Genomic DNA, 27,165 nt, shown 5'->3' on the forward strand with positions numbered 1-27,165 from the left:
GTATCCATGTACCTCTACGATGCCACCATTGACCCATGTGTTAAGTATTGCCGTTAGCTCTTTGCTATTATATTTACCGATAGTGTCTCACTTTAATAGCTCCCGCACTATCAAGTAAACTTAAACACCTGTTACATCTCCTTTAATTAAGATATCACTATGTTATGATTTTAAATAAAAAAAAATAAAAATAAAAACAGAATATATATCCTGAACAAAAAATATAAGACAGTTTCATGAAAGGTATTTTTTGTTGATTTTTTATGTTATAAAATACAGTTTATTGATGCAAATTTTGAGTCGTTATACAAAAAAAGCGTCATGCATTTTGATTGATCCTGAGTCAATTTGGTAAATATCTATTGATGTTAAGAGTACGCTATAATGCTAATAATAACCTTCCTAAGATGTCTTCTTTCAAACCCCTGGACTATTACTTTACAATCATCATGTATTTTAAAATTATAATGAAGACAATGCAAAGGCTGCTTGAAAAAATGGTTTCTATTTACCATGCTTAAAATTTAGTGACACAAAAACGTATCAATGCACCTCTACAATGCGACCATTGACCATTGTCTTGAGTATTGTTATTAAATCTGGGCTGCTTTATTTAGCAATACTCTTTCCCTCTAATAGTTCCCATATTAGAAAGTTAACTAAACACCTCTCCCATCTCGTTTAATTAATCTAAATCACGTTTTTTAACTATACCTCCGCCCTGTTTCCTGATCATATTAAGTACATTTTCAGGGAACTCGTCTTGCATAACTCCGATATTATACTTCGAGTTTGCCCTGGCGGCGAGGCATTTTAAAGTTACTTTTTTCCAAATTATTTTTCAGGATTTTCGTTTCTTGTAGAATAGCATGAACACTGCGTCCATCGTAACTCACGGCGTCCCACTTCGCTTCCGTTTCGAATGAGATATGAAGACATTATTTTGCGATTTTCCTATTCGATTTTGATATGATGTAAGGGGAGATTGTTACGGCAAGCAAGTGCATTGATCTTAACACCGCATAGGACAAGTAGCTTAAGGCCGAAATGATGGGACGCCCTTACAACCTGATGTAAAAGCGTTGTCAGCAGGTTTCTGCGTTTTCCGTCGCTTAATAGGCCTGTTAACTTAATATCGTAGAAAAAGATGATTTCTCTGTCTATTATTTTTTCTTGTAAATTTTGCCAATACAGGCCAGTACTTTTCTTCGATGTAATCTATATGCATTGAAATCTTCTTTGAAGCCATCTCGCAATTAAAATATGTCCCGCATGGGACGAACCAGCATTTACCATGCCTGTGAACAAATAGTGCACATTCTTATCTGATTGAGGCATATTTTAAATTCTTATCAAACACCTAAACTATTAACAATCATCATGTATTTAAAAAGTATAATGAGGGCATTGCAACGACAGCTGCAAAAAATTGTTTCAATTTACCACGCTTACAACCTATTGACACAAAAACGTATCAATGCACGTCTACAATGCCACGATTGAGCCTCGTATTGACTATTGTTGTTACATCTGAGCTGGTGCATTTACAAATAGTCTCTCTCTCTAATAGTTCCCGTACTAGAAAGAAAACCTAAACACGTGTATCATCTTGTTTAATCTTTAGTCTTTTTTTTAACTATACGTCCGCCATGTATTTTGATAATATGCAGTAAACGTTCAGGATATTCGTCTTGCATAACACTGATTTTATACTTCGAGATGGCCCTGGCGGCGAGACATTTTAAACTTACTTTTTCCAACTTATTTTTCAAGATTTTCGTTTTTTGTAGAATAGCATGTACTCTTCGTCCATCGTTATTCTTCGTGTCCACATCGCTTCCGTTTCGAACGAGATATGAAGCTATTTTATTGCAACTTTCCAACCTGAAGACGTTACAGTGTAATGGTAGATTATTACGGTAATCAGATGCATTAATATCAGCACCGCATTGGACAAGTAGCTCCACGCCATAAGGATAGGACGCTCTTACCGCCTGATGTAAAAGCGTTGTCGGCAAGTTTATACGCCTTTCCTCACTTATTAAGCGTGTTAGCTTAGATAGCAATGGAGTGGCTAATTTACTCGGCGGACCTGCTTCCAGAAAACTCCGAAAGTATTTGAGAAGATAAAACATAACATGTTTATATCGTAATAAAAGAGTTTTTCTTTGTTTTTTCTGTCTGAATTTTAATTTTGCCAATATAGGCCAGATTTTTTCTTCGGTGTAATCCATGTACATAGAAATCTCCTTTGAAGCCGTCACGAAATTAAAATTCCTCACGTTACCTGACGAATGGACCCTTACCATGCCATGGAATAAGCAGTGTGCATTCCTTTTTATAGGGTCCCAATTGTCCCAATTGAAACGAAATAGGTCTATGAGTAGTTCGTTTGTGATATAATCATCTTCCATGTACTCTTCCGCAATTTCAACAGCCGTCTGTATTGTCATAATATTTGAAGCTGACCACCAACGAATATGATTGTTCAACGCTTCGAACATCATATATTTCTTTTGAAGTCGACGTTCTTTTAATTCTTCAACGCTCTTGAATGGTGTGTATATCCCAAAGTGGTGATATCTGTCTGCATCTCTTGGCATGGAATGTATTTTTCGGAAAAAGAAAGCTGTATTCCATTTTCGAAAAGCTATGCGTTTATTGAAGTGCGGCATCACCCAGGAACCTTGTAACTCTAATGTTTTGATTAATTCTATTGGTGATAATTGTCTTTCTTCCTCGGAAAGCGTCTGCAAAATAAAAATGTGTATATTAAAAAAAAACAGGTTTAATAACAAAACAGTTACAGATATGAAAACAAAGAAAGAATCAGTTGCCATTGTTCATACAAAGTGACGCAAGAAACGGGACCCACATTTCATTAAATTCCTACTTGACATGATATTTCGTAATTTTTGGATATATTACTATTTCGGCATTGCAATTAAGTACGTAATGTTGGTTTTGCTTAAAACAATATATTTAAAAAATTGACGTCCACTGTATCTTCACAAACACACCCGAATTTACACAGATGTTTATTTAAGCCACGCAGTATCATGCTCCCATTCGGTTAGCGTGGACGTATTATAAACTCTGTTTGTCAACAGTTTATTTTATTTTTTTTTTAAATATTTAAGCGGTACGCCACAAAAAAATTTAGCAAAACATTTAGTTTCGTATTAGAAAATAAAAATCAAATTTGACCCTAGAACCTTGTAACTATTATGTTTGGATTGCTGATAATGGGACCTCTTCGTAAGGAATGGCCTTTAAATAAAAAGTTACATTTAAAAAATATTTTTGTTAGACATGAGAAACTATTTGTATGCAAGCTACAATCACTCTCACCATCCCCCCCCCAATATCTACGCTTAAATCTTAAGCATTGTCCATCTGTTAAACTAATCTTCTGGCTTGTTTTTGTACAATCCCGTATTCAAGTCACATGTAAACAAATGCTTGCAAAGGCGCCGGGTTATATAATAAAATTTTTCCAAATTCTTACAACTTTAATTAGTACACAATTTTGCAGTGACGAACAGATTATCGAGTGGCTTAGGAACTTGATAAAAGGGGAGTTTTATTATAAAATAGCATTTTACGTTCTATCAAAAAACATTTTGGCGATTAAGTCTATTTTTTCAATAAATCATACACTGAAGGTCATAATTAGATGCTAGATTTTATGTTTCTATATACCAAGGGAAAGCAAAAATTTTTGCTAAAATTTCAGCTCATAACTTCGAGGAGTTTGCAAGGATTGTACCAATTTACTCTAAAAATTACTTTTAAATATAACCAACTTTCTATTTGATTACATTTCGCAATTTTTGGATATATTACTATTTTCGGCATGACAATTTAAGTACGTGGTATTGTTTTTTGCTTAAAAAAACATTTAAAAAATTGGTCTGTTGACTGTATCTTAATAAGCCGAGCGGAAATTCGAACGCGGTAACATACTCTAGTTCAGTCAACCATCATAGCATAGAGGTCTTAAATATCTAACTGTGTGACACCAGTTTATTTCAATTTTACGTTTTATAAAACAATAGTTTAGCGGTACACAACACACAATTTAAGCAAAACAAGTCAGTTTCGTTTTAGAAAATCCAAGTCAAACGTGTAACCGTTTCAATTTTTTTTTATTTTTTAAAGTAATAAACTAGTTTTTCATGTGTAATTTTGTGTTTATTGTCTAGATACATTCATAAAGACTATGGTAAAAACACACTTTGTTAAATTTTATTGTCTATAAAAATATTTTAGCAGTACACAACAAAAATTTTATAAAATAAAAAAAAAAACTTTCGTTTCAGAAAATAATGTCAACTTCATTCAAGTTGTATATGTTTGAATTTTTATATACTATAAATATATATATACCAAGGAAAAGCAAGTGTTTTATTTGAATTTTTAATACAATACACGTGGTGTATGATATGTAGTGTATGTTTACTGGCTAGATAAATGTGCAAAGATCCTTGTAAAAAAACTTGACTCAATTTCAATATAATTGTGAAAATATTTTTGCGGTACACGACACACAATCTTATGTAAACAAGTTAGATTTGCTTAAGAAAAAAGCAGCAACTTAATTCCCGTTGCATAAGTTTGATTTTCTTTAACAATAAACGTGTTAGTTTATATAAAATTGTAATATTTAATCACTAGATTGATGATAAATATTCTCGTAAAATACACTTTATTTAATTTCATTTTTTAGAAAAATATTTTTGATACGCCACACAAGGATTTATCAAAAATGTTGTTTTATGTTTAAACCACACCAGCGACTTCATCTTCGTTGTTGGATTAAAAAAAAAAATAATAAACGTGTTTTATATATAACTAGCGAGGGGTACCCGGCGTTGGCCGGGTGATTGGAGGTGTGTGTGAAAAATCCGGGGGTGTCGGTGGGGTTAAAAAAGTAATTATGAGGATCGAACCCGAACCATTGAGGCAAAGTTGTAAATTAAATTGTGAAAAAAAAGAAGGTGCGACGTTAACAATTGTCTCACCGCGAGATACTTATGGAAACACGTTTGAATTTATTTAATTACTTGGATTTGGCAGGTACCCGTTTTAATGAGTTATCGAGGTCAAGTTTGACTGGGGGATATTTAATTTACTGCAGACGCTTTTTTTTTTGTTTTTATTTTCCCTAACATGTTATAGGAAAAAGACTAACCCATATGCGGCGAGCGACAAATGTTGAATATTTATCTTCCCGACATCGAGCAAATTAAATAGACAGGCGAGCTTCGTTTTTAAATGTGATATATTACGATTTATATGTGATATAAACAGTTTTAAAATCTTGTTAACCGACCGACCGATTCTCTGAAAAAAGCCTTTTGTAGACATACAGAAAAAGCAAACACACACATACATACATACATTTTCGCTTACATATATATATATATATATATATATATATATATATATATAATTGAATTGATTTACAAATTGCAAATTTCGAGTGTTACGTGAGAACAAGAAAAATTGCCGGCATAGGATTATATCTTTGGAGTCTCAAAAATGACTTAAAATAAAAAAGTAGAACAAATTACACGTAGAAATTCACTCATTAAATATAATGGTAACATGGTAAATAATCTAGAGAACCTTAAGAGGGGAAATCTTTAACTATTTTGTAATTTCGCGTAGGAATTTAATAAACTAACTTGAGAAATAGAAAATCTTTCCGGAGTTTATATTACTAATTAAGTTTGATATTATAAACAGAATCTGTGTAAACACCGTTTCGTGCGAAATTTGAATCGGGAGTTTTTTTTTCCATGGAGGTCACCACATATAAAGACCCAATGGCCACTCGGGGATAAGGATTATCGTGTGTACAGTACTCTATAGCATAGTGTAGCAGTAGTATTGGAGAATTGATAAGGTGTCATTACTTAGGAGGGTGGTTCATCGGGAATTTGTTTGTCTTGGACTTGAAGACATTCGGGTTGAAGTCGGGAGGGAAACAGGCAAGCGGAACAGAGTTCCACAGGCGTGCAGTTCTAACTGAGAACCTATGTTCGTGGAATCAACGTTTGGATTTAGGCACAGATAAGGAGTGGGGACAATTATTAACGGTGGTTTCAGCTAGAAAGTTATTTTTTGAAAAAGATTGGCGAGGGGAGGGCGGATAATGGATCTCAGACGAGCCCTTACCATGGGAAAATAAGCTATCATTAGAGTTCTGGTTGCTCAAGTCTTTTGTAAAAGTTTTAATTAATTGTATTTTTCTATTACCACCAAGACTTAGAGTTAATAGTAGCAAGACAATAGAATGATATGTTTTATACTAGAGTTTGATCAAGTAAAATTTATATGCGATATTCAAATTAAATTTAATGTTTACGGTGGTTATTAAATTGTAAGTTGAAAGTACAGATTAGTTTAGAAAACGCCGTATCATGTCAGGAATATGTTTTTAATCAATAGAAATTTAACAAAATAAAAATATATTAAACATTATACTAATAACGTATCCAATAAACAGTTTTCATTCAAATGCATTCCCAAGTGCTCAAAAGATTGGAATAAAACAACTAAAAATATATATTTACAAAACAATGACAAGTAAAAAAGAACAAGGTATGATTTTTAAAAAATTATTCCTGATAGAGGGTTTTGTTTAAGCCGAAAAAAAAAAAAAAAAAAAAAACTAAAATAAATATTTGTTTAGTAAAACAAAAAAAAACAAAAATTGGCACAGGGCCGTTCATTCTAACATTCTGCTTCGAATTCAATTTTAACTTCAAAAAATTGGATATAAATATATAACATATATATATATATATATATATGTATACATATATACATATATATACATATAGATATACACATACATGTATATACATATATATACATATATATACACATACATATATATACATATATACATACAAAGATATATATATATATACATACATATATACATATATATACATACATATACATATATATACATACATATACATATATACATATACATGTATATATACATATATACACATATATACATACATATACATACATATACATATATATACATACATATACATATATACATATACATGTATATATACATATATACACATATATACATACATATATACATATATATACATACATATATACATATATATATACATACATATATACATATATATATACATACATATATACATATATATACATACATATATACATATATATACATACATATATACATATATATACATACATATATACATATATATACATACATATACATGTATATATACATATATATACACATATATATTCATATATATACACATATATATTCATATATATACACATATATATACACATATATATTCATATATATACACATATATATATATACATATACATGTATATATACATATACATGTATATATACATATATATATATACAAATATATATACATATATATATACATACATATATACATATATATATATACATATTAAATGGTTACCATTTAACCCCTAGCATAGGGAAAATAATAATCAAAGAGCAAGGTATCAGGGTTGATCCTGGCTAGCCGTTTTTCCTTGAATGTTTCAGGAAAATGAGTAGTTTTGCAGAAGAAAAAAAATGTACATATTTATTTTAATGCATTTTTTAAAAGTGTAAAAAAGACATCGAACAACCCAACCTTCCCATACGCACACATATTTGTCCTTTCCGACATGGGTAGGATTCAAAAACTGTCTTTTTCGAACGATTTATGACTTTTTCTTTTCTTACATTTTTATTTCAATTATCCTGAAGATGTCCTCTGAAATAAGGACGAAACGTTGATTTTTTAATAATTACATTCGGTTTTTCTATTTTTCTTAAAACATACACATATATATATACATATACATACACATATATACATATATATACACATTTATATATATATACACATATATATACGTATACGTACATATATACATAGATATACATATGATGATTGCTACGTCTTGTCAGACGAGTGCTATTCCCTCAGACATTTAAAATCCATGAGCCCAAATGCCTGAGGGAGTATCTATACAAAAATGATGTTACAGAGTCTTAGCTTTGTACGACAGCTAAGTCTCTCTCTCGGTTCAAAATGTTGAGATCCAGCAACAAGCCAGAGCAAGATAGCCAGCAACAAATTAAATTGCAGACCAGCTTTATGCGGGTACTGGTCTCCCGCTTTATTGTTTTTAAAACAGAGATTTGCTTCTCCTAGAAAGGTTGCCTTCACCACAGCTTACGGGAGCCCTCTCCACCCCAATACACATATACACACACACAAATATACACGGTGCTAGTTGGCCGTTGACCCAGAAAAAGAGTTCATTCGCCCTTTGAAAGGTTTGTTTTTAATCCTTCAGGGAGACTAGCCGCCCTCCTCACGAAACAAGTCTGGTGGGGGAACCAGTTTAGTCGCCGGTGACTCGACCATGAGGCAGGCAGTACTGGGTTACATGGTACCAGTAGCATATGACACGACCTGACTGATATACATATACATACATATATACATAGATATACATGTATACATATATATATATACATATGCATATACATACATATCTACATATACATCCATATACACATACATATATAGGGACATATATACATATATATACACATATACATATAGGGACATATATACATATATATACACATATACATATATATATATATATACATATATATACACATATACATATATATATATATATATACATATATATACACATCTATACATATACACACATATCTATATACATATACACACACACATATATATACATATACACACATATCTACACATATATATACATACATTCATATATAAATATACATACAGTCATATTTACATATACATACATTAATACATATATACATGCATATATACATACATACATATAATCATATATATATATATATATATATATATATATATATATATATATATATACACCAGCTGTACCCTGCCACGCGTTGTTTGGCTTGATGTCGTGTAATGGAAAATTCTAATATAAAGAGAAAATGCAGGTTTCTTATTTTCTTTGTCCAGCAATCCACTGCAAAATGTAAAAAAGGGCGAAAATGAAAACAAATGGTACTCTTGCAGAATTGGACTAGACCAACATTCAGTTGATTAATCCGAACGTTGCTTAAACGTTGAAACGCTAAATAGTTTTTTTTTTATTGCATTAAAAGATATGAGTTTTTAATTAATATTTTGGTAAGGGGTGGTACTATACACAGGTTTGAAAAAGTTGTCCAAAAACGAATAAATGAAAGCAAAGGTAAGGTAAATTACGTTTCTATCTAACTGGATAATGTTTTAGTGTTTGTATTTAATGTAAAATTTTTAATCGGCTCCAAAAAACTCAGTGTTTATCTATGTATTTTAAAAAGACGAATGGTCGCGAACTCTGTTGAATACGTCAAATATGGAAAAATCAGTTAAAATTATACAAAACAGTGTCAAACACCTACTGATTATGTTATTGTGACATATTAGGTGGGTGTCAGATAGTAGTTGTATAGTTTGTAGTTTTAAATCATTTTCTCAAACTTAACATCATCAATAGTTTACGTAACCGTTTGTATTTTTCAAAGTTGGCTTTATTTTTCGAGTTGACTAAACATTATAGTAAATAAAACAGGTTTGTATTACTAAACACCGAAATGAAAAAGTTGGCGAAAAATAAATATAAAAAATAAATGTTATCAAATACATAATAAATTACTTTTCTACCTAACTGGATAAGATTTTAGTGTTTTTATTTAGTGTAAAATGTTTAATCGGTTCGAAAACATGTAGTATTTGTCTGTATATTTGAAAAATACAAATGTCGGCCGTTGAACACGTTAAGACTGTTGAACACGTTAAGTTTGGGAAAATGAGTTAAAACTAAAAAATCTATACAAAATACTGTCAGGACCTCACTCAATATGTTACCGATACATAGGAAGACATATTCTGTGATTGTTAACATGATTTCGTATAGTTTTATCGTTTTAACACATTTTCCCAAACCTAATGTGTGTAACACAGTCTGCCGCCATGTGTGCTTTTCAAATATAGCAGTAAACGCTGTGTTTTCGAGCCTAATAAACATTTTACATTATAAAAAAACAAAAAAATATCCATTTTGAAAATAAAGTAACATATCTTGCCTTTGATAATACTTGTTATGCATGTATTTTTTGAAAACTTTTTCGAATCTATATATACAGTAGTTCAAACCCAATAAAAACACTAAAAATTATCCAATTAGGAAGAAAAGTAACTTATCTGGCCTTTGAAAATATTTACTTGTTTTATATTTGTTTTGTTGACAACTTTTTCAAGTCTTTGTGCAAGTACAAACCCAAAGGTGTATTTTTCTGTCTAATATTATTTTTAGTATCGCGCTTAAATTTAAATTTCACGATATCTTTTTTGGGGGAGGGTATTTTTTTTTTACATTAGGTTCACCTCCACAATTTTCGACTATGCTGAATAAAAAAATCTCATTTACAATTTGCAGAGGCAATTAGTTTAAAGATATAAAGGCCTGTACTATATAGTTATCGATATATAAATAGCTGTTTTATGCATTGTATTCTTTGGCGGCCAACAATGTTACGCGCGTAGATTTGTTTATGACGCGCGCAAACGTGTAAAAAAGATTGCCGCCAGAGATTACAATACATTATACAACTTTTTATATCTCGATAACTGCTTATTTCTACAAAATTTCAATCGAATTTCCGTATTCAGCATAGTCGAAAACTTATACAAGTCGTCATTTAAAAAAAAAATTGTGGAGGTGGACCCAATCTAAAAATTTGTCGTTTTTTTTTTATTCAATTGTAAGATTAAAGTAGAGAATAGGTACAAAACACCCTCTTCTTCCCATGTTACGACTGGCTTTTTAAATAATAACGTTATTATTTCAGCACGGATCAATAAGTGCACGAGTACCCAATTTCTTTAATAAAGAAAACGCATTCATATTTTCTCATATAAAAACAACTTCTGTAAAAAAAAAAAAGAAAAAAAGTACTTTAAATTTTTGTTAAAGTTTGTCTTAAAAAACAAAAGAAATTACGGTAAAAAAAGAACACAACAAAACATTAATCGGTATTCATGCAGAGAGTGATCCGTGCTGAAATAATAACGTTATTATTTAAAAAGCCATTCTTAACATGGGGAGGGGATTTTATACCTATTCTGTACTTTAATCTTACAATAGAATAAAACACATATAAAACTTTAATTAAACATGGAAATACGATGTAAAAAATAACGCGGATCACTCTCTGCATTAGCACCTAAAGTACAAAATAGTTAGAAAACATCATCTCTCCCCATGTTAAGAATGGCTTTCTTAATAATGTTAGTGCTTCAGTACTGTTCCTTGTCTGCTTAAGTTTAATTTTGTTTATTACATTGTTAGGTGAACGTCTAGAATAGTTACAAAACACCCCTAATCTCATGTTAAGAATGGCTTTCTAAATAACGTCATTATTTCAGCAGGGTAGCTTCTCTGCATAGGTACCATGTTTTGTTTTTAAATTGTTAGATAAAAGGGCAGAATAGTTACAAAATACCGTCCCCATGTTAAGAATGTCTTTCTAAATATTTCAGCACGGTATTTTCTATGCATACGTACTATCTATTTTTTTTAATTAAATTGTTAGGTGAAAGTATAGAATAGATGCAAAACTCCCTCTCCTTGTTAAAAATAGCTTTCTAAATAACGGTATTATTTCAGCACGGTACCTCCTCTGCATGAGTATTTTCTTTTGTTTATTAAATTGTTAGGTGAAAGTATAAAATAGTGACAGAACACCCTCTTTTTCCCATGTTAAGAATGACTTTCTTAATAGCATTATATCTGCACGGTACCTTCTCTGCATAAGTACTATCTTTTGTTTATTAAATTGTTAAATGAAAGTATAGAATAGATACAAAACGCCCTCCCCATGTAAAGAATGGTGTTTAACATTATTTTAGCACGGTATATTCTCTGCATAAGTTCCATGTTTTGTTTATTTAATTGTTAGTTGAAAAAAACGGTACTCATGCAGAGAGTTATTCGTGCTGAAATAATAACGTTATTATTTAAAAAGCCATTCTTAACATGGGGAGGGGAGGGAGTTTTGTACCTAATCTGTATTTTAACCTTACAATTGAATAAAAAAACATAAAACTTTAATTAAATAGAAATACGATTTAAAAAATAGCGCGTACTTCGAAAAAAAAAAAAAACTGTACTCTTACCAAACAATTTATAGTGTTAATAATAAAAAAAAACTTAATATTTTCTTACATCGAAAGATAAAAAAAAAACACAAATAAAAAACGACTCTGACTCAAAAAGCAAGCGACACACTTTTTTGCCTGATATAATAAAGAAAATATGTTTAAGTTACAAAATTTGGAGGATAAACAAATGAATTATGTTTTTTTATTATCGAGTAAACAGAAAATGAAATCTAATTCTGTTTCGTCAAATCGTGGTGTGTGAAATAAATCGAACCGGAAGTGCAGTTCTATCAACAAAACAGGTTCGCACTAACGGCTTACGAAAAATGTTTTTAATTTATTTAATATTTTAATAATTGGCGATGTAATTTTTTTTATTAACTTAGAAACACCTCTCGACTCTAAAGATGTGTTGTTTGCAAATGTCAAATACATTGGTAATGTGGAAATATGATTGCATCAACTTTTAACGAACCAAGAATTACATTTTTATATATAGAGATATATGAAAATCACCATTTCTCAGGTGCATGCTATCATAAAAATCTTGACACTTCAAAGCATGTGGACCTTATCTTCCCGCATGTGCTATTAAAAGTTGCTTTGCCTAAGTAGCTCAAGTTTCTCCAAACTTTACAAACTTTAATGAGTGTTGCTTTCCTGTCCGATGGAAAACTGTTCTGTTTCACCAGTTTTTAACAATTCTGGCGAAAGGAATCGCCCAGTAAATTAGACTTCTCCCATTTTTCTAAAAAATATTTGAGTCCATAATTAATCAAGCTCTTGTCCATCACCTTAGAAATGCTAAACTTCTGACCGACAAACAATATGGATTTAAGCAGGCCCGTTCCACGGCTGACATCCTAACTGTAATCTCTGAGCGTATATACCATTCACTTGACAAAGCAGGAGAGAGTAAAACGGTAGCTCTAGATATATATATAAGGATTTTGACAGGGTATGGCAGGGTATTCGACGAATATTGGCTGAAGAGAGCTTGATAAGGATTCCTTAAATGGGCCTTATTATCGGGCTTGAAACCGACGGTACCAATGGTCTATCTCAACTAACAACTTTCTGTACACACATATATATATATATATATATATATATATATATATATATATATATATACCAGCTAAGATATCCGTGCCTCCCACGGGACGTCTCTGCCCTCTTAGGTACGCGATTTGTAAGTACGTTCCCGGTAAGTTGATATTGTAAAAGCGATGTAAATTTCAACTCGATGCTTAAATCTAATCTAACACATTGAATACTGAAAACATACCACAATCAGATCACATCAGTTTTTTATCATATTCTTTTGTAGAACTTTTCATTGAAAAGCCTCGTGGTAAATTACATTTCTACTTCTTTGATTTGGAGCCAAAATGTAGAGTGTTTCTTAACTTCCTGTCGTGCTGATGGAGACGTAGAACATACCGTGACTGAGGCAGTCAGATGTCAGGTCTACGCCAACGGTTTTAAACGTCTGCCCTGATCTTTTATGTATGCTCATTGCAAAACACCTTCAAAGAAAACATTTCTAGATAGTACTATTACAACAACGCCCCAACTTCCCTCCGCCGCCGACATCCTGCCGCCCCAATATAAACAAAATGTTTTTTTTTGAGGGGAGGGGTCAACGTGTGGGTGCTCATGTTAGGTTAAATTATCATAGAAAAGTGATGCCCCCAGTTTATTGAAACTAACATTTCTTCAATAAGTCCCAAGGTCCAGGAGTTCATACCATGCAAGCGGTAAATTTGCGACGGGTTTGATTATCAGATTTGGCGCCAGAAGAAAAAAAATCGGTTTTTGTCAAAAAACGGTTTGTGTCAAAAAACGAAAATAAATCTTTTTTTTTTTTTATCATAAAAATAATGATTTTTCCAATCATAAGAAAGTTAAAGGAGGCCTGGTATCATTTTTTGGCTCGTTTGGCTCTTTTTTGGTGTTTTTTTAGTAAATGCACAGGCGGCGATCTTGCTTGCAAACTGTAATGATTACGTTGGATACTAAATGTCTTCAAATATGAATAACTACTCGTTCGCACAAGAAATAAATGCAATATTAGTTCTCAGCATCCCCCAGAACATTTAAAGTCGACAATTCAAATGTGAATGCCGAAGGGTCTGTAAACTAAAAAATACCAGTTTATGGTAATAATTGTACCATAGCATTGTATGTGATATCATATATGGTAAAAAAAAATTATATTTTGTATTAAATCTACATAATTATAAAAGTCAAATTACTTTGTAACGAGTGCTGTAACCCAACATCCGGTTTACGACTTCCGGTTGCGTATGCGTACATAAACAAACCCATAACAGCGTAAACAAATAAACATAAATCGCTACTTTTTCAGAATTTCACCTGCGCACTAAAATATTAACGCTGTTATTTAGAAATGATTATTTAACATGGGAAGGGTGGGGATGTTCCGCAACTACTCTTTATTACAATTATACTGTCCTAATTTTCTTACAAATAAATCAACTTTAACCCGTTACAAAGTGTTGTTTTACTATGTACGTTTTCTGCGCCCCAATTGTTTTTTTAGTGTTTAAATTATCCAAATAAAAAATGGTTAATACTTTTTGCATTTTTTTTACATCGTCCATTTCCGTATAATCTTTGAGTTATTTTAACGCAATTTTCTTACAAATAAATCTACATTAACCCGTTGACAACCATAAGAGCATTTTACAACGAATTGTTTAACCGTACGTTTTCAACATCCCAATTGTTAATTTCCGCGTTTAAATTAAAATATATATCAAAATTTGAATTTAACTTTAAGTATTATGATATCTGTGCAGGGTACATTTACCTATAAGTATTGCAAACAAACCACGTATAGTTCAATAGCTGTATTATTTATTATCAAAATAAACAATTATAAAAAGAACGATGAATTATATCGGCTACTAAAACTACTAAATATAGTAAAGAAAAAAAACCCGGATAAATCAACCATAACAAATAAAACAGGTTTGCACTCATGCAGAGAGTGATCCAGATGTAACTCAGCGAACATGACGCCAACAGCGTCGCCGAGAAAATTAAGCCGTCTGACGAAAAAAAAGCTGAGCCAAGACAACGTAGTGCGATGGTTGTCAGCGCGACACGCGTTCGCGCTAGTTGAAAATTCAAAGCAGCAAACGACAATTTGGAAGAGGAAGAAAAGAAAATAAATTAGTAAACAAAAAAGCACACCATTTCGAATGTGGAATACCATTTACACACACACACAAACAACGGTCTGAGGAAACAACAATATCTCTTTTAATATGAACAAAAAAAGAAAAAAAAATCTATCCCACCCAGTTTTGTTTCAATTTTTTCTAGTTTGCAGGTTTTTCCTTGAGAATAAAATAAAAATAAAAATGACGCCCCAAAAAACAAAAAAATAAAATTTTCCTTAAAAAAATAAAAGTTTATAAAAAAGTTTTTATTTGACTTACCGTTGAACCTTTTCTTGAATAAAAAAAAATCGGTCAATGTCAAGTTTCGTTCCAACTCCTCAAAAACATTTTTAAAGGTTTTCTGCTGTGCTTTAAACGAATATCACATTTAAATATACGACATATTAGTAGTTTTAATTATATGAAGCAATATCTTTTCAAAAAGTGGGGAATCACTTTCCTATATAAATTTAACGTAAAATGAGCACCCAGATTCTGGCCGCGTAGTAATTTATTCATATCAAAAAAATTTAACTGATATTCATTTTCAGCATCTCCGAAAACCGGCGCTTTTTTTTACGAAGATTCGTAAATTTTCAATCTCATAATTTAGGACGCAAATTATGCTGTCAGTAAGTTAAAAAAAAAAAAAACAGTTTTTTTTATCATTATACAAAGTGTATAGTTGTTAACAGATGCTACAGCAGTTAAATATTTCACAAAAAATTCTGTGGAGCCCTCTAATGTAAACAGTTTAAAAAAAAACAAAACACCCCGCTTCTCGGGTGTGCTAAAAACGAAAATCACAGTTACATTTGTTTTATGATATAAAGAAATTATAAGGTGGCCAGAAAGTGGGTACCCATTTTTCTTCAAATTTATATAGGACAGTGATCCCCCAATTTTTGAAAACGTAATTTCTCCATATAATGTCCAAAATTTAAATGTGATATTCGTTTTCAGCAGAACAGCAGAGAGGTTGCGAGCCTTTGTTCAATCTTTACTTCCATGGAAGGTGATCGTCTGATCTCCAATCCCTGGTCTCCTCTCGCCGATCTGTCAACAAAGCCAGCTGTCTAGCTGAAACCTCTGTCGAACATTTTCCCCACTCTTTATCTATATATAAATATATATAAATATAAATATATATATACAAAACTATAAATATAACATATATATAAATATATAAAAATATCAAAATGTATATGTATAAATATAAAAATATATATATAAATATATATAAATATAAAAATATATATGTATATATATGTTAATATATAAACATATATCAATATATATATATAAATATATATATATATCAATATATATATATAAATATATAAATACATATATATACATATATATAAATATATATATACAAATATATACATATATATAAATATATATATATATATATATAAATATATATATATATATAAATATATATATACAAATATATACATATATATAAATATATATATACAAATATATACATATATATAAATATATATATATAAAAATATATATATACAAATATATACATATATATAAATATATATATATAAATATATATACAAATACATACATAAATATATATATATAAATATATATACAAATACATACATAAATATATATATATATATATAAATATATATACAAATACATACATAAATATATATATATACATAAATATATTTAAATATTTATATATACATAAATATATATATGAATATATATATAAATATATATATATACACAAATATTTATATATATATGAATATATATATATACACAAATATTTATATATATGAATATATATATAAATATATATATACACAAATATTTATATATATGAATATATATATAAATATATATATACACAAATATTTATATATACATAAATATATATATAAATATATATATATACATACATAAATTTATATATATGTAGATATGTCAATACATATATACATAAATATAGATATATCAATATACACATACATAAATATATATAGATAGATATTGCAATACATATATACATAAATATAGATATATCAATATATATATACATAAATATATAGGTAAATATATATATAAATATATATATACATGAATATATACATAAATATAAATATATACATATAAATATATAAATATATATATACATGAATATGTACATAAATATCAATATATACATATATACATGCATATATAGATAAATATATATATATATATATATATATATACATATAATTATATACATATATATATATATATATTTATATATAAACATATACATATATATATATATATATATATATAAATATATACATATATATATATATAAATATATATATATATATATATATATATATATATATATATATATGTATGTATAAACCAACGAGATATATATTGGTTCTAAAATAAAGGATACAATCCTATACTCAATGTAAGAATATATGTCTATGTAGAAAGTGTTTTATTAATATGCCGATAAATACAAGTCTGAAAACAGAAAAAATAAATTCAAATAACTTAGTAAAAATAAAATCACGCATTTAATGTAACAATAAATATATAAATAAACAATAAAACTTACAGCCATCTCGTTAGATAATATTTCATCTTGATAATCTGCTCCTTCCTCGCCCATTGGAATATTTGTTTCGTCTTTAAAGACACTTGTTTAAATGTATGTCTCACTAAGGTTTGAAATAAAAAAAAAACAAGTCTCCCTGAATAAATATACTCCGAAATCACGTGGTTCGCGCTGAAGGAGTGGCCTCTTCTTTAAAAGGCGCTCCGCCCCCACAGGTCAAATGTGAAACAAAGTGATACCTGATACTCTTTGCCCGAACGAGTGGAATAATGTTGAAATTTCACATTGAAGAGTACGAAATATTTGCGGTTCTTATTCATGTGAAAGATTTCATGGCGACAGAGGTCATTCACTACCTTTCATGCTTCTTTCATTCAATAGAAAAACAGCCAAGGTCTGAACAATTACAGCTCAAACGCCGAGAGCTATCTGCGTTGACAAAGTCGAGTTCGGATTGGCCTGCCAATTTATCTGGCGATCCAATCGAAATTGCTGATAAAACTTGTTTATCACGCTGGCTACTGTGCCAGCTATGAATAAGTTCGAAGACTGGACACAACTCTTCGGGTTCACAATCTGCAAAAGTTTGCAGATAGCAACAACATTCCTATTTTTTTCAAATGTGTCACTTAACGAGTTCTGTCAGTGCGCTGCTGACAATATCGACATTATTGAAGAAACATTCGATGGCATGGGCACAAGTCATGCAATACAGGGGGTCGTGTACTAAAAATGACTACCCCAACATCAAAAGCAGGGCGTTCTTCATTTTAGAAAGTCTAAGTCATTTAAGGTCCAACCTAAATTTAATCAGCTTGAGAACTTGAATCACCGACCTTCTCACGAGGATCCAAAATTCTCTGCCAAATTGAACGAAACGATGTTTATCACGAATGGCAAGTTTCCGCATTAGATATAGCTTTTATTTTTGTTTTTTTTCGTATCCATGGTCGAATAGGGATGATGTTCCTTCGTGGACAGGGATCAACTAGCTCACAATTCAAACAAAAGGAGCTATGAAATCTCACGTGTTTGCTTGTATTATGCACAAGCAAAAGAACATACGCTGTGGACACTTATAATGTGACGCTTGAGAATTTCTAGCATTAAAAATCCTGGTCAATCTACTGTCATGCTTCCCCAACTGTACTGACATGCAGAAGTTGAAGTGTAACGTTAACCGACATCTTGCTTCCCAACTCGCCACATAGCACCCGTGTAGATTATGTCCCGTATAGTAGCCCAGTCGATCAATGTGGCAATGTGCCTTGTTTGGGGGGAAAATGTAATAATAATAATAATAATAATAATAATATATATATATATATATATATATATATATATATATATATATATATACCAGCTAAGATACCCGTGCCTCCCACAGGACTTCTCTGCCCTCTTAGGTACGCGATTTGTAAGCACCTGTCCTGTAATTTGATATTGTAAAAGCGATGTAAATTTCAACTCGATGCTTAAATCTAATCTATAACATTCCCCCCGCCGCCGACATCCTGCCGCCTCAATATAAACAAAATGTTTTTTTTTGGGGGGAAGGGGTCAACGTGTGGGTGCTCATGTTAGGTTAAATTATCATAGAAAAGTGTTCCGCCTAATTTATTGAAACTAACATTTCTTCAATAAGTCCCAAGGTCCAGGAGTTCATACCAAACGAAAATAAATCTCTTTTTTTTAACATAAAAATAATGATTTGTCCAATCGTAAGAAAGTTAAAGGAGGCCTGGGGTCATTTTTTTTGACTCGTTTGGCTCTTTTTGGTGTTTTTTAGTAAATGCACGGGCGGCCATCTTGCTTGCCAAACTGTAATGATTACGTTGGATACTAAATGTCTTCAAATATGAATAACTACTCGTTCGCACAAGAAATAAATGCAATATTCGTTCTCAGCATCCCTCAAAACATTCAAAGTCGACGATTCAAATGTGAATGCCGAAGGGTCGGTAAACCAAAAAAAAATACCAGTTGATGGGTTTGTATTACTGTACACATACATTCGGAAAAATTGTCAAAAAACTAATATATAAAAAAAACATGTTATCAAAGGCAAGATAACTTTCATTTCTACATAACTGGTTATATTTTTTGTGTTTTTATTCAATGTAACATATTTATTCAGCTAGAAAAACATACAGTGTTTACTGATGTATTGGAAAATTAAAGATGGCACCTCACTACCTCTTTAACACGGACAGTTTGAGAAAAGAGATTATAAATAAAAAAACTAGACAAAATACGGTTAAAATCCCGCCGACTATGTGTCAACCTACGTCACGGAAACATTTACTGAGAGGGTTTTAACAGTATTTTATCCAGTTTTTTATTTATAACCCCTTTTCTTAAACTTACTATGTAAAAGAGAGAGTAAGACGCCATCTTGGATTTTCAAATACATCGGTAAACATTGTATGGTTTTAGAGCTGAATGAACATGTTACATTTAATAAAAACACAAAAAATATATCCAGTTTAGTAGAAAAGTAACTTATCTTGTTTTGATAACATTTATTTGTTATATATTTTTTTGACAACTTTTTTGAATATATGTGTACAGTAATAAATATATATAAATATATATATATAAATATATACATACATAAATATATAAATATATATATACATAAATATATATATATATATATATATGTATAAATAAATATATATATACATAAAATTATATATATACATAAATAAATATATATATATATATATACATAAATATATACTTATATAAATATGTAAACATAAATATATATATATATATATACAAATATATATACATAAATATATACTTATATAAATATGTAAACATAAATATATATATATATATATATATACAAATATATATACATAAATATATACTTATATAAATATGTAAACATAAATATATATACATATAAATATGTAAACATAAATATATATACATAAATATATATCTATATACATTAATAAATATATATATAAATATATATATATAAATATATACATAAATATATATAAATATATACATACAGAAATATATATAAATATATATACATATATATATATTTATGTATATATATACATATATATATATTTATGTATATATATATACACACAAATATATATATATATACACACACAAATATATATATACACACACAAATATATATACACACACAAATATATATATATACACAAATATATATACACACACAAATATATATATATATACACAAATATATATATATACACACACAAATATATATATATATACAAATATATATATACACACACAAATATATATATATATACAAATATATATATACACAAATAAATATATATATACACATATATTTATATATATACACAAATATATATATACACACATATATATATAATCAAATATATATATATAATCAAATATATATATATACACACAATATATATATACACAAATATATATATAATCAAATATATATATATACACACAATATATATATACACAAATATATCTATAATCAAATATATATATATACACACAATATATATATACACAAATATATATATATATATATATATATATATATATACATATATATATATAGATATATATACATATTTATATATACATATTTATATATACATACATATACATATATATATATACATATATATACATACATATATATAAATACATATATATACATACATATACATACATATATATAAATACATATATATACATACATATAAATACATATACATACATATATATATATAAATACATATATATATATATAAATACATATATATATAAATACATATATATATATAAATACATATATATATAAATACATACATATATAAATACATACATATATATACATATATACATACATATATACATACATATATACATACATATATATATATATATATATATACATACATATATATATATATATATATATACATACATATATATATATACATACATATATATACATACATATATATGCATACATACATATATATACATACACATATATACATACACATATATACATACATATATATATACATACATAATTCTCAACCTATATATTCAACACATTTTTTATGTACAGATTTTAAAATTTGTATATAGGGTATTCAGACATATAGAAATATATCTAGCATAATGTATCTATTATATCTATAAAAGTGAGAATGTGTGTGAGAGAGAGAGAGAACTTTTCTCACCCTATATATTACACAAATTTTATATCTACAGATTTGAAAATTTGTATATAGGGTATTCAGACATATGGAAATATATCTAGCATAATCTATTATATCTATAAAAGATAGAATGTGTGTGTGAGAGAGAGAGAGAACAATTCTCAACCTATATGCTGAACAAATTTTTTATCTACCGATTTGAATTTTTGTATATAGAGTATTCAGACATATGGAAATATATCAAGCATAATCTATCTATTTTATCTATAGATTTGAGAATGTGTGTGTGTTAGGTAGCGAGAGAGAGAAAGAGAGAGAAAGAGAGAGAGAGAACAATTCTCAACCTATACATTCAACAAATTTTTTATCTACAGATTTGAACATTTGTATATAGGGTATTCAGACATATGGAAATATATCTAGCATAATCTATCTAGTATATCTATAAAAGTAAGAATGTGTATGATTAAGAAAGAGAACAATTCTCACCCTGTATATTCAACAATTTGTATCTACAGATTTAAAAATTTGTATATAGGTTATTCAGACATATTGAAATATATCTTGCATAATCTATTATATCTTTAAAAGTGAGAATGTGTGTGCGAGAGAGAGATAAAAATTCTCAACCTATATACTCAACAAATTTTTTATCTACAGATTTGAAATTTGGTATATAGGGTAGTCAGACTTATAGAAATATATCAAGCATAATCTATCTATTATATCTATAAACGTTAGAATGTGTGTGTGAGAGAGAGAACAATTCTCAACCTATATATTCAACACATTTTTATGTACAGACTTTAAAATTTGTATATAGGGTATTCAGACATATTTAAATATATCTGGCATAATCTATCTATTATATCTATAAAAGTAAGAATGTGTGTGATAGACAGAGAGAACAATTCTCAACCTATATATTCAACAAGTTTTTTATGTACAGATATTAAATATCACATTTGTATAGAAGTAGAAATCTGAATACCTATTCTGATACCTAATAAAAGAAAGGACACTGTTTGGGGCGGATTTTGATGATAACAAAACACTAATTAGAAATTATAATAAACATTCAAATAGTTTAAGAATTTTACCAAAATAAAATTGCATGGCAATCACCCAATTTCTGTAACTAAATCTCGATTGGCAAAACTCATAAACATAAAATATATATTTTCTAAGTTCATCTTTTGTGTTTTTTTTACATAATCTGGTTTGATGTTTTCATAAATATTCAAATCACTATATTTTGCTGCTTAATATCAAATACAACAAATGAGTTATTTTTTATGCATCAAACAATTACATTTTCTCATTCATCCAAACTAATCACTGAACATCAATTTCATATTTTTTCACTAAAATATTACTGTGCTTGATATCATCAAGTGGAGCGGATCATTTTATTTTTCATTTGTTCACACATTTTTCCAATTTATATATATTTTGTCTAAGATTCTTAGCCTATGTCATTGCATACCAATCTGTTTATTAAAAGTTAAGGTTCACTGTAAACATATATGTAACACCAAAATAAAAACGCTTCAGATAATGTCTTGATATTCAATTCAGTTTCTCACATGACGTCTTATCAAGTCAGTAGAAATGTTACAGACTTTTAAATCTCAAACACTTTCAATACTGTGCACTGATATTTTCTTTTTTTGAATATAAGCACATTCATGATTTTTTTTTACAAACGTTAAAAAATTTCACATTGTGTAGCAATGTACTGAAACAATTATAAAAATATTTGTTTTTATTTTGGATGATGCAGGGCATCCGAAGAGAGATTTTTCTAACAAAATGAAAGTATAATTTTTAGCAATAGGTATCTAGGAAAAGGCCACTACATGTTATAAATTCCAAATTTCCACAACCTGGCAAATACTGGTACACACTAGCAAATTTAGATTTGCAATTACAGAATATGATTCTAATTTTTTCCTTTGCTCTTTATTCTAACACTACACTAAGTTTACTGTTATATTTCGCTACAGTTGATATTGTGTAGAACAATAAGAAAATCATAGTGAACAATGCATTCAACAAAATTTCACACACATTTTTAGATACCTATATCTAATAAGTTCAAAAGAAAGGGCACACTGAGGGAGGTATTTTAGTGGTAAAGTCACTAAATAGAGATTAGCTGGTTTCCCGGGCACAGCCCAGGATGTAATATAGATTGACTGAAATACATGTTTAAGCTGGTTTCTAGGCGTTGCCAGGGATGTAATAAAGACACATTATGTTGTATATTACCTGTTCTCTTCTCCCTAAGGTAAAACAATTTCATATACATGCTGTAAATTACCTACGCTAGGTATAAAAAATAAACAATACCAGTCCTAGGGTAGATAAAATAAATAATACATAGAGATGAAAGATTCCTCTCCCCTAAGAATAAAACATATGTTCAATATCTGCTTTTGTTTTTTCATTGTTTATTATACGGTCCCGAGCAACGCCGGGTAGCCCTGTTAGTCTATATATGTAAATCTCAAACGTCTGTGTGTATGTTTGTATGGTTCTCTCACCCTCTTTCTCTTCTCTCTCTCACCCTCTTTCTCTCCTCTCTCGCTCTCTCCCTCTCTTTCTCTTCTCTCTCTCCCCTCTTTCTCTTCTCTCTCTCCCCCTCTTTCTCTTCTCTCTCTGTAACCCTCGTTCTCTTCTCTCTCTATCTAACCCTCTTTCTCTTCTCTCTCTCACCCTCTTTCTCTACTCTCTCTCTCACCCTCTTTCTCTTCTCCCTATATTACCACTTATCAAGGCCCATAGGCCACTCGAGGAGATAAGTGCACAGTAGTCAAATTCGTGAAAGAGGATAGAACCGCTTTAACTGGAGGATGAATTATTAAGCGACCCCTACCTATTTTGTTATATATATATATATATATATATATATATATATTGTAAAAAGCATATATTACCACTTATCAAGGCCCATAGGCGACTCGAGGATGAGAGTTTAAAAGTCCACAGTAGTAAAATTCGTGGAAGAGGACAGAACCGTTTTAACGGGAGGATGAGTTTTCAGTGACTCCAACCTATTTTGTTATATATATACATATATACATTTTTTTTTAAATATATATTACCACTTATCAAGGCCCATAGGCCACTCGAGGATAAGATTTGAAAAGTACACAGTAGTCAAATTCGGAAAAGAGGATGGAACCGCTTTAACGGGAGAATAAGTTATTCAGCGACTCCAACCTATTTAGTTATATATATATATATATATATATATATATATATATATATATATATATATAGATAAAAATATATATTACGACTTATTAAGGCCCATAGGCCACTCGAGGATGAGAGTTGAAAAGTGTACAGTAATCACATTCGGGAAAGAGTATGGAACCTCTTAAACGGGAGGATGAGTTATTCAGCGACTCCAACCTATTTAGTTATATATATATATATATATATATATTGTAAAAAATATATTTTACCACTTATCAAGGCCGATAGGCCACTCGAGGATGCGAGTTGAAAAGTGCACAGTAGTCAAATTCGTGAAAGAGGATGGAACCGCTTCAACGGGAGGATGATTTATTCAGCGATTCCAACTTATTTTGTTATATATATATATATATATATATATATATATAGATATTTTGTAAAAAATGTATATTACCACTCATCAAGGCCCATATGGTACTCGGGGATAAGAGTTAAAAAGTGCACAGCAGTCAAACTCGGGAAAGAGGATGGAACCGCTTTAACGGGAGGATGAGTTCTTCAGCGACTTCAACCTTTTTTGTTATATATATATATATATATACATATTTTGTAGAAAATATATATTACCACTTATCAAGGCCAATAGACCACTCGAGGATGAGAGTTGAAAAGTGCACAGTAGTCAAATCTGGGAAAGAGTATGGAACCGCTTTAACGGGAGGAGGAATTATTCAGCGACACCAACCTATTTTGTTATATATATATATATATATATATATATATATATTTTGTGAAAAATATATATTACTACTTACCAAGGATCATAGGCCACTCGAGGATCAAAGTTGAAAATTATACAGTAGTCAAATTCGGAAATAGGATTAAACCGCTTTAACGGGAGGATGAGTTATTCAGAGACTCCAACCTATTTTGTTATATATATATATATATATATATATATATATATATACACATATATATTGTAAAAAATATATATTACGACTTATCAAGGCACATGGGCCACTCGAGGATGAGAGTTGAAACGTGCACAGTAATCAAATTCGGGAAAGATGATGGAACCGCTTTAACGGGAGGATGATTTATTTAGCGACTCAAACTTATTTTGTTATATATATATATATATATATATATATTTATATATATATATTTTGTTTGTAAAACATATATATTACCACTTATCAAGGCCCATAGGCTACTCGGGGATAAGAGTTAAAAGGTGCACAGTAGTCAAACTCGGGAAAGAGGATGGAACCGCTTTAACGGGAGGATGAGTTCTTCAGCGACTTCAACCTTTTTTGTTATATATATATATATATATATATATATACATATTTTGTAGAAAATATATATTACCACTTATCAAGGCCAATAGACCACTCGAGGATGAGAGTTGAAAAGTGCACAGCAGTCAAATCTGGGAAAGAGTATAGAACCGCTTTAACGGGAGGATGAATTATTCAGCGACTCCAACCTATTTTGTTATATATATATATATATATATATATATATATATATATTGGAAAAAATATATATTACGACTTATCAAGGCACATGGGCCACTCGAGGATGAGAGTTGAAACCTGCACAGTAATCAAATTCGGGAAAGAGGATGGAACCGCTTTAACCGGAGGATG

At 29.4% G+C, this 27,165-nt stretch overlaps 1 protein-coding gene across 1 annotated transcript in view; it reads right to left on the minus strand.

Annotated features, from left to right (window-relative positions):
* Positions 1–244: 244 nt before the first annotated feature.
* Positions 245–27,165, minus strand: part of LOC145254712 (uncharacterized) — a 120,184-nt gene continuing 93,263 nt past the window's right edge. Inside the window, exon 3 of the mRNA XM_080113383.1 lies at positions 245–2,750. Within this exon, the coding sequence (XP_079969509.1) occupies positions 1,614–2,750 (1,137 nt within the window). The 3' untranslated portion in view covers positions 245–1,613. The remainder of the gene's footprint in view (positions 2,751–27,165) is intronic.

Source organism: Euprymna scolopes, chromosome 30, assembly GCF_053919585.1.
Source record: "Euprymna scolopes isolate OS-2025 chromosome 30, ASM5391958v1, whole genome shotgun sequence".
Taxonomy (NCBI): Eukaryota; Metazoa; Mollusca; class Cephalopoda; order Sepiida; family Sepiolidae; genus Euprymna; species Euprymna scolopes.